Source organism: Macrotis lagotis, chromosome 4 (genome assembly GCF_037893015.1).
Source record: "Macrotis lagotis isolate mMagLag1 chromosome 4, bilby.v1.9.chrom.fasta, whole genome shotgun sequence".
Classification (NCBI taxonomy): Eukaryota; Metazoa; Chordata; class Mammalia; order Peramelemorphia; family Peramelidae; genus Macrotis; species Macrotis lagotis.
This window is the reverse complement of record NC_133661.1, coordinates 226,379,934-226,394,109: the sequence shown is the minus strand read 5'-3', so window position 1 is coordinate 226,394,109 and position 14,176 is coordinate 226,379,934. Positions and strand designations below refer to the sequence as shown.

The 14,176-nt window shown below is 36.4% G+C and overlaps 1 protein-coding gene across 6 annotated transcripts in view; it reads right to left on the bottom strand.

Moving 5' to 3' along the window:
* Window positions 1-14,176, bottom strand: part of TTC7B (tetratricopeptide repeat domain 7B) — a 340,869-nt gene that overhangs the window by 250,363 nt on the left and 76,330 nt on the right. For all 6 annotated transcript variants that reach the window (XM_074235507.1, XM_074235506.1, XM_074235509.1 and 3 more), the window contains one exon: window positions 4,882-5,003. In XM_074235507.1, coding sequence (XP_074091608.1) covers window positions 4,882-5,003 — 122 coding nt within the window. The remainder of the gene's footprint in view (window positions 1-4,881; window positions 5,004-14,176) is intronic.

Below are 14,176 nucleotides of genomic sequence, written 5' to 3'. Positions count from 1 at the left end.
CTGGGCTTCATCATCTTCAGAAATTCATCATTCTGCTACTGAGATCAACTTTAAAACTCTCACCTCCTCAGATCATCTCCTAGTCTGGCAGGCCTTTGTCAAGCAGCTCTGGGCCAGATGTCCCATTCCTGCCCCTTCAGCACAGTCCCTCCCCATTAAATTGCAAGCTTCTTGAGGATAGGATTTAGCACGGTGCCTGGCACAGAGTAGTCATTCAATAAATTATTATTTTTTATTTAATATATTTTACTTTTCCACAAATTATGAGTTAAAATTTTTTTAAACATTTGGTCTTTAAAGTTTAGAGTTCCAAATTCTATACCTTCCTCTTTTCTGTTCCTCCTCCTTGAGATAGTAAACAATCAACAGGTTATACATGTTCAATCATGTTAAACATTTCCGTATTAGTCAAAATAAATGATTATTCTTTATACACAAACATACATATTAGAATGTTCCAAATTCATGGGAACACAAAGTGCTTTTACAGAATAAAATGAGAAAGAACAGTCATGCCAGCTCAGCAGAAGAGGGTCAAAGAAATAATTGGGGAAAATTAAAGAAATGTCTTCTGAGCTGAGGGAGTCTTGCTGGCTGGGATTTTGGGGTATAGGTAGGTATTCCTGAGGTCAGAAATTCCATGAACAAAAACCAATAAAAGAAAAAACATGGAACATCACAGAACCTCAAAATGTGTAAGGGTTCTCCAAAAATGACCAATGAGGGAAAGAAGACCTTGAAAAATTAAATAACTTGCTGAAGGAAAAAAAGCTGGTTAGAGCCAGTCAGAATATTTGATGCATGAGACTAGTGAAATTTTGTTAGAATGTTCTAGGAGAAGTAGATTAAAATCAAGTTGGAAAGCTAGCTTAGGATTCAATTGTGAAAGGTCTTGAACACTAAACACTCCTGGCTTCCTCCAAATGGCAAGTTTCTTACCACCTGCAGTTAAAAGACAATTAGATGAGTTTGTACCCCAAGAGTATGCACAAAGGACTTGGGACAGAAGGGATAACACTTCAATTTAATTCCACAAATATTATTGTAACCAGCTGCTCTCTCCTCCCAATGAAGACAGGATAAAACCTCTCTTACAGCATGAATGACTTACTTAAGTTATAGATGGATAAGATAGACAGAGCTATATGATGCTATGTTAATAAAAACTGTAAAAATTTGGGCTATGGAATGTCTTTATGAATCTAAAGGGGGATTTAAAAAAAAACTAGTTCTTTTGTGCAGTTTAGGGTTAGCCACTTAGAATGACTTTTCACCTTCTCTCTCTTCACCTGCTGCCTACAAAATACAATATAAACTCCTTAGCCTGGATTTCAAGGTTCACCATAATCTGACTTCAAACTACAAATCCTGTCATATTTCATTTGATTCTTCTCCATGCTCTCAATTAATTATTCTCTGATCTAGTTTTGCCCTCTCCCACTTCATTATATTTGCCCAGGCCATCCACATCTGGTGTCTAAAACATACTTCCTTCTTTTCCCCTCCCCAACTTTTGAAATCATGATTTTTCTTTCAAGGTTGAGCCTTGGTAATGTTCCTAAAAGTCCCCAGCTGAAAGAAGCTGTGTGACCTTAGTTCATAAGGACTTCCAAATTACTAAAAATAAGGCTGGACTGGATGATAAACATGAACTGAAATAACGATAACCAAGGTCCTTAAATCCTTGATCTCACTCCTCAAATTCTGAGTATCTCCTTTGTATTCAACACATATTACCTGTAAACTGTAACATCATGAAGGCAAGGGCTATGCAATTTTTTTTCTGTATCCCCCAGTATTCTGTAAAGGTTAGGTATAAAATAAATGTTTGAAAAATTGAATTAAATTTTGAAGAGGGAAAGATGAACAAGATAAATGCTTAAGGTGCTTACCAAATTTAGTACTACAGAATAATTGAGATCTCCCTGCACTAACAAAAGTATAGTTGTATTTGGGGCCTACTCAATAAATAGATAAATCCCAGTTTCATCAATTTGGCAAACACTTGAAGAAAAGATGAACATAATAAGAGAAAAGATCAATTACTTGAAGTACTAGAAATGCTGTCAATGACACCCATGAAGTTAGAAGAAATATTTCTCAAGGATAAAGTGTCCTCTGTTAAACTCATATTGCTACATATTTTACAACTGAAAAAAAAAAATCTACCAAAACCCCCATCTGTCTCCCTTCATTCCAGGAACACAGAGGAACTACAAGATTTTTTTGGTTACTACAAAAAACAAAATATCAGCCAATTCAGAGGACACAAAGATGATATAGGAGTGAGGCAAAGAGGAAAGCAGAATAATATAAACAGGAACTCTACAGTGAAACCCTAAAGATTAAAACTATTTAGTCTGATTACTACTACAACAATATTTTCAGCATTTTAAATACTGACCAGTTGGTAATTTGTTTGATCACCAAACTGAAAATTGCCAGACTGGGTCTCTCTGGAGCCAGCCACCAAGACTCAGTTCATTCACATCAGCATGAAGACATTCACCCTAACACTATGATGACAAATTTCTGCCATTCATGGTTTTTAAGACACTTTCAAGACCACTTATATAAAGGTAGTGGTTGAAGAGCTACAGTCTCCCCTCATTGATGTTTTATGATATTAATACTAGATTTAATGGTCAAAACTCCTACCCCTTCTGCAGAAGCAAACATATATCACATTATCAAGCAGTTGGAATTCAAAATCCAACATTAGTGCTATAGACTAACATTGGGGAAAAAAAAATTAAGCCCTTTAAAAAGGATTAAATTTCCTTAATACTAGGTTAAAGAGTAGTAAAGTATGAGTGAGAGAGAAGAGATATCATGGAGTTAAACAATCTACAATTTGTAGACCCATTACTAGCAAAACTCTATTGCTTTAAAATATGTAGTTGACACATATAGTTGGCAGTCAAGGAAATAGACTGGAGTCTGGAACACCTTTGCTTCCTCTTCCCACTGTCTCATACTTCCCAAACTCAAGCACTGAATTTCAGAAGAAGATAATATATCTAAGATCCAAATGAATGAAGTCCTTCCCTTAGAAGTTTCTCATTTACTTAACATTGCTTATGGGTTGTCAGAGATGAAGAAAAGAACAAGAAGGGGGAGATTGGGAGATTTTTTTGTGATTAAAAAGAAGTCTTTTAATTCAAGAAAACAGAAAAAATGGAATAAGAACATATTCCATTTTCCCCTACCCACTATTTATAAAAGCAAATGAGCTAGAATATAATACTGGCTCAAAAGTCATGCATTTCACTAACTCAATTCATCACAAATGAGATCAAACTCAGGAAGCATTTTCATGCCAAAGCCAAGTTTCAAACCTTGGAGCATTTATTTCAAGTTTGCTTACTGGTTCTTCTCAAACCCAATCTGTAACAACAGACTAGTTTCCCCCAAACTAGAAAGTTATCTTTAAAAAAAAAATACTAAGTCTCTCCATCTTGCTCAGGTTGGAAGACTAGCAGGCCCAATGTCACTAATGATCAGCATAGAGCTCTTATCTAATCCTTTTCCAGCTGGGGTCAACTCACAGCTTCCTTAGACAATCTGATGACTTTCTTATCCCAGGGACTCACCAAATTAATGCCAAAATAGTGAGGACACTCATGCAGCATGGTCCAGTACGGCTCAGAATTCCTGAGCACAAAAGAACCTCCTGCCTCAGCCTCCCTGGTAGTGAGGTCCACAGGCATGTGCCAATATGCCTAGACAATGATTTATCATTATTTGGAAAATAGCAGCCACCTACTCTCCCAATCCAAAAAAAGAATACATGCTGGCTTTGAGCCATTTCTACAAACAAAATCTTTTTTCCTGAAAATTGTGCCCCAAGTTTTGAAGCTCTTAAAAATGAAGAGAAGGATGAATACCTTTGTTCATTTTGTGAGGACTGGGAATTATGTCCTGTCTGCCTTACAAAGCACATTTTAGTACATCCTAAAGGAAGGTTTATAAGAGCTACAAAGGATATTCCATGCAAAGCCTAAGAGGATCTAGAGGTGATTCAACCAAGAATGTCCAGATACATACTGTTGATCTTCATGTACATCTATCCTGCAGCACATTGTTAAAATAGGCAACAATGGAAAAGATTTGGAAAAAGATTATGACATTTATCATGACTTCCGGCACAACATGAAAGACCTAAATCAAATGCTCTAGCACAGGGGTGTCAAACTCAAATTGAAACAGATAACTGAAGTCATGTGATGACTTATCTGTGATGTATTGCATTTTTATTATTTTGTTAAACATTTCCCAAATATATTTTGAGCTGGTTCCATAACACTTGGGAGTTTTTCAGGTTCCCAACATGGCAAGGGCAGCAAGTTTGACACCTCTGTTTTACATAATCAGAAACACTACAATCACACACTTAAACTTTAAAATAATGACTTTAAGAGGTACTGGCAATACCATGTATGTATGTGGATTCTATGCTTCAAATTTTCAAAAAAAACCCTGAGGTTGAGTAAGGTCTTACACAGCATGGCAGTATCAATGATATGAAGGGAGGAGTTCCATATGTTGAGGAAAAAAGTTCCCAAGGTAAAGTTGCCTTCTTCCTTCAAATGATCAGAGGCTTTTGCTGTGAGACAACTCATGAAAGCCGAGCCACAGTCCCCTCCTGTACCTGTGCTACAATGCCATATATCTAGTATGAGCAGAGTCAAGATGACCAAAAAATAATGATCTGGGCTCTTTTTCCCCTGATTTTTTAACAGAGCTGCCACAAATACATCTATTCTAGTTCATATTTTAAACAGCTGCCTTAGCACAGAAATTAAGCTAAAGGCAGCAGATCAGGATTTCCTTTTTTTATTCATGGAAAGGAACAGAATTAGAAAGGGATAAAAATCTTACCCATTTTTGAAGTAAAGGACATGGGCTCTCTGTAATCCTGTTTCTAGGAAAAAACCTAGTTCTTGATCATGGAGTGCAGGGCCAGGCTTAGGACTTCTATTTTGAATATTAGTAAGAAGTACCTAGAGGGAGATAAAATAAGTAAAAGAATTAGGGATATTCCATAAGTCCACTGCCTTTCTATGCAAAATACAAAATGTTTACAAATCTAATTCAAGATAAAAAAGTAAAGCATAGGCTCATATTCAGAGCTGCTCACTCTAAATATGAAGCAAAGTAAGAAGGCTTTCCCAAGTCAGGTGCTCAGACAAAACTCAACCACATTTTGTGAAGCCCAGTAAGGCTGACTCAGAAGTAGGGTTTGAGATAAATATCAGAAGTTGAGAGGAAGAGCAAATGAAGTGGAACAGAGTGACAGTATCCCAATGAAAGGGCAGAAGCAGTCCTGAGACCCAAGAGAGATGACACTCAAATAGGAAGGAGCTATCAAAGGCAGGCACAATCAGAGGCAGAGCTTCTCACAGAAGCACAGAACATGAGAGGGAATTTATTAATCCAGTAACCCAGTCCCCTCATTTACAGGTAAATAAATAGGCTCAGAGAGAGGAGGTCAATGTGCCCAAGATCACAAATAGATTAAAAGAAAAGGGGGGAGAGAAAAAGATGAGGGAATGTTCTGTTATGTTTTTTAATTCAAAACAAAAACAAAAAATTTGAAATCCCAACAAATTATGGTATATGAATGTTTTAATGAAATATTATTAAGTATTACAAAATAGAGATTTACAGGTTCATATAGAATCATCTTTGTATCTTGCTTTGAATATGGAAATGCTACCCGTGTATATATTTAAATTCAGAATTTAAAAAAATAATTAAAAAATTTAATTTAATTTTTAAAAATTATCCAATTCACGTGGGTAAAAGCATTCATCACTGCTCCTGGCACTAAGCAGACTGATTTAAATCTGTAAGCCCAAAAGATTCAAGATGCAGAAATAACTCAAGGTAAACAATCAATTCTGAAGGTCATTCTAGGAAAGTAACCCTCAGCACTTCTCATACATTGACTGACATTTCCTTGTGGAAGAATCTGCTTCTCAAACTCGGGGAAGGTTTCATCCGAAAACTAGAAGAAATATTCAAGAGTAAGGAAAAGCAGGATAGATGTGAGGAAGGGAGTGAAGAAAAAGACCTATCAAGTGCAAATATCTCAGATAGTGTTCAAATATCACCTTTGTTCTCACAGCTAGCCTGGAAAGTAGCTACTTTTATTATTATACTCATTTTATAGAAGAGAAAACTGAGGCAGATAAAGTGACTTCACCAGGGTCAGAGAGTTGGTAAGAACTAAAGTCTTCCTGACTCCAGGTCCAGTACTCTATTCAATGGGTCACCTAGCTGGCAAATTGATAAGCAAACAAAGACAAATGTTCCTTTTCCTAAGTCTCTAAATATGTATATGAGGCATTCACAGCCTTTATTCAAATTGCAACCTATTTATTAACTACTTTAAATCAAAGATTTTTTTCAAACATAGAGAATTTCAGAGTTGGAAAGTACTCTAGTAGTCATCTAGCTGCATTTTTAACCTGAGTATCCCATCTACAAATATCTCCAGCAAATGATTTATTGTTGTTCAGTCCTTTCAGCCACATCTGACCCTTCATGATCTCATTTGGGGTTTTCTTTACAGGAATGGTTTATCATTACAGATGAGAAACAGAGGTAAACAGGGTGAAGTGGCTTACCCTGGATCATATAGCTGGTAAGTATTGGAGACCAGATTTGAACTCAGGAAGATAAGTCTTCCTGATTCCAGCACAGCACTCCAACCACTGAACCACCTGGCCCTGCCCTGTAACAAACAGTTACTACACCTCTACTTAAATACCTCTAGTTATTAAGAATTCACTTTTAAGAGACAAGTAATGGAGCTTTCTAAATCCCCAACTTGGGGTAGCTAGATGGTGCAGTGGATAGAGCACTCTTGGAGTCAGGAGGGGCTGAGTTCAAATCTGATCTCAGATACTATTTTAAAAAAAGGACTTAACTATATGACCTTGGGCAAGTCACTTGACCCCACTGCCTTGAAAAAATAAAAAACAAAACTAAAATCCCCAACTATTGATCAAGTCCAAAATATTACAGATGACTTGATGCCTTAAATACAGGCAGCTAAGTGACACAGAAGGAAGTGGACTTTGAAGCAGAATTTCTGGTTTTAAGTCCCAGCTCTGTAGCAAGTAAAACTTAGGAATGATGTGACTGTAAGCAAATCATTTAATTTTCTCAGTCTCCTCATCTATAAAATGTAGATTTAAAATTAATGTATGATCTACCTAATATTTTTTGTGAGAAAAAAAATTTTAAACCATAAAGTTCCATCAATTAGGGAATATCTGAACAAAGTATGCCAAACAAATTTACTGGCATATTACTGTTCCATGAGAAATGATGAAAAGGATAATGGGAAAATCTTTATTAATTAATGTAGAATAAAGTGAGCAGAATAAGGAAACAATTTATTCAATGACTACAACACTGTATAAGACTTAAGAACTGTTGATAAAAACAATGAGCAAACGTGACTCCAGGTGAAGATTATTACCAACCTCCTGACAACCTCCTTGTGATCTCAAGGAACAAAACAAGATACACATAGTTTCAGTCAAGTTCAATATATTTTGTTTAACTGTGGTTTTTGTTTTTTAAAAAAGTTACAGATAAGCAGAACAGACTGTAAAAACCCAGGCTATAGATTCATGTAAAATATAGATTCACATATTACATATAATCATGGATTCATATATAAACTTAATTTTCTACTGGAAATGATCATTTGTCAAGTTCAAAATTTAAAAAATCATTTAAATCATAAAATATTACAAAAACTGAACTATTATCAAATTCTCTAAAAAAAGACTATAAGTATTCACTACTGACTTTTTAACCAATGACTTTTATTTCAAAGAAGGAAGGGAGAAATGGAGGGAGGGAGGGAGGGAGGAAGGAAGGAAGGAAGAAAGGAAAGAAGAAAACCTTTCTGAGAACATGGAAAGAGATCTGGTTGGGCAATTTTAAAAATTCAATTAAACCCAAAACAAAAAAATTATTAAGCAACGAGGCAGTCTGTGCCAGGTGATAGAAATATACAGCTTATAATCTAATAGGAAAGATGGCACATAAATGACCAAGTAGGCCATAAGATAGAAAGTAATAATGACAAGAACTCTTTAAAGCTGGTAAAATTTTTGAATAGTGAGCCTGAGCTCACTCAAGGGAAGAGAAGCATGTCTTCAATAATGAGAAACAAAGAAACTATTACTGGCTGGAAGAGCAGCCTATTTGGAAGCAAGAAAGGACAGGATGAAGTTAGGAAAGTTTATTCTGTCTGGAGCAAAGAGTATGGAAAACATTTTTAGAAAACATGACTGGGGGGGGGGGGAGCCAAGATGACAGCAATGAAGGCAGCATTCCCTGACAACTCTGACCCCTAAAGCCCCAAAAAACAAAGGATGGCTCTAGCCAAAATTTAGAGGGGCAGAACCCACAGCAAAACTGACAGATACATTTTCCCAGTCCAAGATAACTTAGAAGTTCTGCAGCAAAGGGGGGTTGGGAAAAAAGCCTCGGTGCAGCCCAGCCCATCCAGAGATCACCCGCAACAGCCTGAAGGGGTGGTGAGAGAACTCTGCTGCACCCGGGTGAGCAAGGAGTGAGGAGCACCAGCCGCAGAATCTGCAGCAAGAATCTGGAGAAGGCAGCCTGCACCCCCAGAGATGATAGAGGAAGTCTGCAGAGAGTTCTCTTCTCTCCCTGGGGTAGGACTCCGCTGTTTGCCTACACTCAGATATTGCAGTTTGGACTTCCATACTAAATAACCAAGCTGTATCTCTCCTTATAGCCCCAGGGCAGAGGGAAGTACGGGTCCATCTACATATCAAAGCACAGGTTAGAGAGCATAAGACCTTGGAGGAATAAAGGTTCCAGTGGGGTGTCCCCCCCCAAAAAAAAAAACCCCCAAAGCCTTGGAAGTGCTGTAAATTAGTCTTAGACTGAGGAAATGAGTAAACAACAGAAAAAGAAGAATCTGACCATAGAGAACTACTTTAGTCCCATAGAAGATCAAAAACACATACTCAGATGATGACAAAGTTGAAGCTTCCATATCTAAAACCTCCAAGAGAAATAGAAAATGGGCTTAGACTATAGATGAGCTCAAAAAAAGACTTTGAAAAGAAATTAAGGGAGACGGAGGAAAAATTGGGAGGAGAAATAAGAGCGGTGCAGAAAAATCATGAAAACCACATCAAAAGCTTGATGAAAGAAATACAAAAAAAATTCAAGAAAATAATATGTTAAAAACCAGTTTGGGCCTAATGGAAAAGCAAAACAAAAGGCAAATGAGGAGAGGAATGCCTTAAAAAGCAGAATTATCCAGCTGGAAAAGGAGATAAAAAAGCTCTCTGAAGAAAATAATTCCTTCAAATGCAAAATGGAACCAAAGGAAGGTAATGACTTTGCAAGAAAAAAGAAAGAAATAAAACTCTTCCAAAAAGGCCAAAAATTAGAAGAAAATGTGAAATATCTCATTGGAAAAACAACTAACCTTGAAAACAGATTCAGAAAAAATAATTTGAAAATTATTGGACTATCTGAAAGCCATGACCATTAGATCCTAGACTTCATTTTTCAAGAAATAATACAGCAAAAAATGTCCTGAGATCCTAGAAGCTGAGAGTAAAATAGAAATCAAGAGAATTCACCAGTCACCCCCTGAAAGAGATCCCAAAAGAAAAACTTCCAAAAATATTATAGCCAAACTCCAAAATTTCTAAATCAAAGAGAAAATTCTAAAAGATGCCAGAAACAGACAATTCAACTACCAAGGCTCCATAGTCAGGATTACAGAGGATCTGGCAGCATCTACATTAAGGGCTTGTAGGGATTGGAATATGATATTCCAGAAGGCAAAAGATCTTGGTTTACAACCGAGAATCAACTACCCAGCAAAAACTGAACATCCTCTTTCAGGGGAAAAGATAGATTTTCAATGAAACAGAGGATTTTCAAACTTTCCTAACAAGACAACCAGAGCTGAACAGAAAATGATCTCCAAGTACAGGACTCTGGTGATCCATAGAGGGAGTGGAAGAGAGGGACTAACTATGAGGAACCTGATGATGTTGAACTGTTTGTATTCCTCCATGGGAAGAAGATATTGATAACTCATATGAACTTTCTCATTTATAAGAGCTGTTAGAAGGAGCATATATAGACAGAACATAGGAAGGAAAGGAATATAATGGTATGATGTGGTAAAGGGAAGGAATCAATGGGCAATGGGGGAAAGTACTGGGAGGAAGGAAAAGGAGATGAAGAAGAAGGTGAGAGATTTCACATAAGAGTCAAAAAAAAAAGCTTTTTCAATGGAGGTGAGGGGGGAAGGCAAGGGGGAGTGAGTGAGCCTTCATTCTCATCAGAAATGGCTCAGGGAGGAAATGACATGCACACTTAATAGGGTGAGAAAATTTGTCTTGCCCTGGGGAAGGATGGGAGGAAAAGGGACAGGATGAGGGGGAATGAGGGGGGAGCGAAGGGGGGAACATAGGTGATAGAAGAGAGGGAAGAGGGTACTCAGATACAACACACTTTTGGACAGGGCCAGGATAAAAGGAGAGAAAGAATAGAATAAATGGGAGTGGGGAGGAATAGAGTGGAGGAACAGGTAGTAATAGCAACTAGGGGGAAAAATATTGAAGCAACTTCTCTGGTGGACTTATGATAAAGAAAGCAACTCACCCCAGAGACAGAGCCATTGAAATCTTAACACAGACTGAAGTACATTTCTCTTTCTCTCTCTCTCTCTCTCTCTCTCTCTCTCTCTCTCTCTCTCTCTCTCTCTCTCTCTCTCTCTCCTTGAGGTTTCCCATCTTCTTGGGGGGGGGAGGTATGGTTATTCTTATGTTTATTCTTCTAACACATTCAATTTACATCACTGAAGGGCATGGAAACAATGCAGAGACTGTCAGACAGCCTTGGGGGGGGGGGGGAGAAGGGAGGAGGGGGGAAAATTGTAGAATTCAGAGCCTTGCAAAAAATGATGGGTATATATTACTATTGTATATAATTGGGAAACAAATAAAATATTTAAAAAAAAAAGAAAAGAAAACATGACTGGAAAGTTAGGATGGATGGGGTCAGAATGTCAAAGGCCCCAAATGTCACATTAAGGATATTTTATTTTACCCTAAATAAAAGAATGAGCCCCCTAAAGGTTTTTAAACCTGGAAATGATAATGTGATACAAGCAAAAGAACACTGGTTTGAAGACAGAGAATGGAATTCAAAAATCTGCTTCTACTAAATTACTAGTTGTGTAACTTGGTTCAATCATTTTACCTCCCTGGGCCTCATTGTTCCTAGCAGTTAAAAAAAAAATGGACTGGACTAGATAATCCCTAAAGTCCATTCTTGTTCTGAATACAAAGTACTTTACCCTAGGACCTAAGCATTAGAAAAATTATTTTGCAGAAACACTACTTTGTTTCAAGAATAAACTAGAGAGGGAGGGGACGAGGCACAAAAAACACCTAAACAATTTAAAACCTTGTTTACTTTCCTATTTCCCAGACTATCAGATAAAGGACAAGAAAACAAGGCTTTTGAAAAGGAACAGACCAGAGGTCAAAAAAGAAGAAATTAGGTAGAGGACTCAAGAATGAAGCCAAGATTAATGAATAGAACTGGGGTGAGGAGAGAGCAAGAGAAAAACTCAGGATTCCATAAAAATCCTGAACTTACTCTGTTCTTCTTTACACTAAATTCCTGAGACAGTGATGCAAAAACACATTTTAAGTCACTCCATCAAGTATATTTCACAAATATAACACTTTTAAGAAAAGTATGTGAGGAAGACAGCAGAGCCAGTTATTTAAATAACTGAAATAGTAGCAAGAAAAATAACTCAGAGGAGGAGCTAGACGACTGAGTAGATAGAGAGAGCACTGGCCCTGGAGTCAGGGGGACCTGAGTTCGAATCCAGCCTCAGACATTTAATAATTACCTGTGTGTCCTGGGACAAATCACTTAACCCTATTGCCTTGCAAAAACTTAAAAAAAAACTGGCAAGAACCAATTTCCTCCAAAAAAAAAGCCAAGGGAAAAAACTACTCAGAAAGACATATATATATAATATATATATATATATATTTGTGTGTGTGTGTGTGTGTATATATATACACACACACACACACATATCAATGCAATGACCAGTCATGATGGAAGTATCTCACTCATGCCCTGACAGCAAGAAGATGCACTGAAGAGGCAAAATGAGACATTTTTTGGACAGGGTCAATGTGGAGAATTTACTTTTGCTTGACTATACACACCCTCCTCTCCCCTGCCTATAGAGGAGGAAGAAAAGGAAAAGGAGAGCTAGCTAAAGAGGTATTTCCAAAAAAGAAAGAAAAAAGGATTATGGAAGTTATTTCCTTAACACAGAAGACAGTAAAGGAAGGTTAATAGGAAATATAGAGAGACCAGATAGCTCTGAAAATTATACATTGAATTTATTTCAGGAAAAAAGAAAATAAAAAGTATGCTAAATATAAAAGACCCTGCAATTTCACATTCAATCTTTTTCTAAGTTTACTTTCTACATGGAAACACTCATTTAATTCGGGGTTTGTCAGGATAAAAACTTAAAAAAAAAACAAGGAAGCAGTGATTCCAAAGGATTCCCCATGAAATATTGAACTTTTTTTATATGCCACGCTTACTAGAATAAAAGAGATGGAGCAATCTGGGTAAAAGTATGAGTAGTCTTTTCTTCATGCTCCAATTTTGTAGAACCTCAAAATGATAAATGGGCCTTCAATAGTCACCAGTCCTTTCATGAGACCTTTCAATATATTCTCTTGGTTATGAACTCAGATTACAAAGTGACCTTACATCTAAACCAGCTTCTAAATTCTCCTGCAGAAAGGAGTTCTTTTTCTTGGCCTTTAGTATTTTTGATAATTATATTTAATCTATTTGGTTTACTTTGTAATCCTCTGTCTTCTGTGCTTTTAGGTATGCCTTGACCCTTAACAGCTGGGTAATCTTTTTCAAGTCACAATCTTCCAAAGTTTCAATTTTCTTCTCCAAGAAACAAGGGTTTTGGACTAAAGAGTCTTAACAGGGGGCAAGGGAGTTAGTGAACTTGGATTTTTTTATTTTGATCATTGTATTTATAATTGCTTTTCTTTATAATCCTATGTTATTTTATTTTATGTAATTAAAAACATGATTCTGAGAAGGAGCAAGACTATCACACCACTGCCAAAGGGGACCATTAGATTAAAAAAAAAGATTAAGAACTTCTGCTCTAAGATAAATGTCAAGTAGACACAAGGCAAGTATCACAGGAAGAGAAGAAATATGTAGATCAAATAGCTGAGAGTTCTTTTTCCTGCATAACTGGAAATAGTTTTCAGGATTAATATTGAAAATAATTTCCACCTGATGTTTCGTCTTCCAACACCAAATTCCAGAAATAGTAAAGAGAAAGGGCACGAAAGTCCTACAATTTAATATCAGCTTTTTTTTCTCCCAAAATAGAAAGTAAAGACATGAACTGTTTTATATATATATTAAGGTTTCTATCTCTGGTTCAAATCATGCTGAAGCAAGTCAAAACTGATTTACTAATTGATGTTCACAGAAGATGAAGACAGGGTGATTTCATCTGCTAAAAGCAAGATCCAAAAGAAAATATTTAATTATGAAACCATCTTTATTAATAGAAATACAACAGCACAAATTTCTTTCAGGGAAGACAGTTTTATTTACTTTTTGTATGATGTCACTTCTGAACAAAATCAAGCTTATAAACTTATAACATTCTATATTACTTAATTTGATTTATTATATTCAATTACAGAAAAAGATGCAACATTTATACAGAAATCTTTTCTTCTCTTTAGGAGATTAATTCCTTCCCCTCCTCCAGAAAAAAAATTTACAGATCTTCAAATAACCCTGTTAATGCAAACTTTCATATCAGGACTCTTCAAAACAACTTGCATCTACTCCCGACATAATACAATGAAATTGTGTTTTATTTTTGTCTTTCTATCCCCCATGCCTATCAAGCAATGTCTAATCCGCTATAGGCACTGAATAAATATTTGCAGTATTAAGTTGAAATAATTAGGGTCATACATATAGATCTCCCTATACAGATAGAGATCCTGAGGCATACAGAATAACACACTAAAAGTTACACTTTAAAAACTGCAAATCA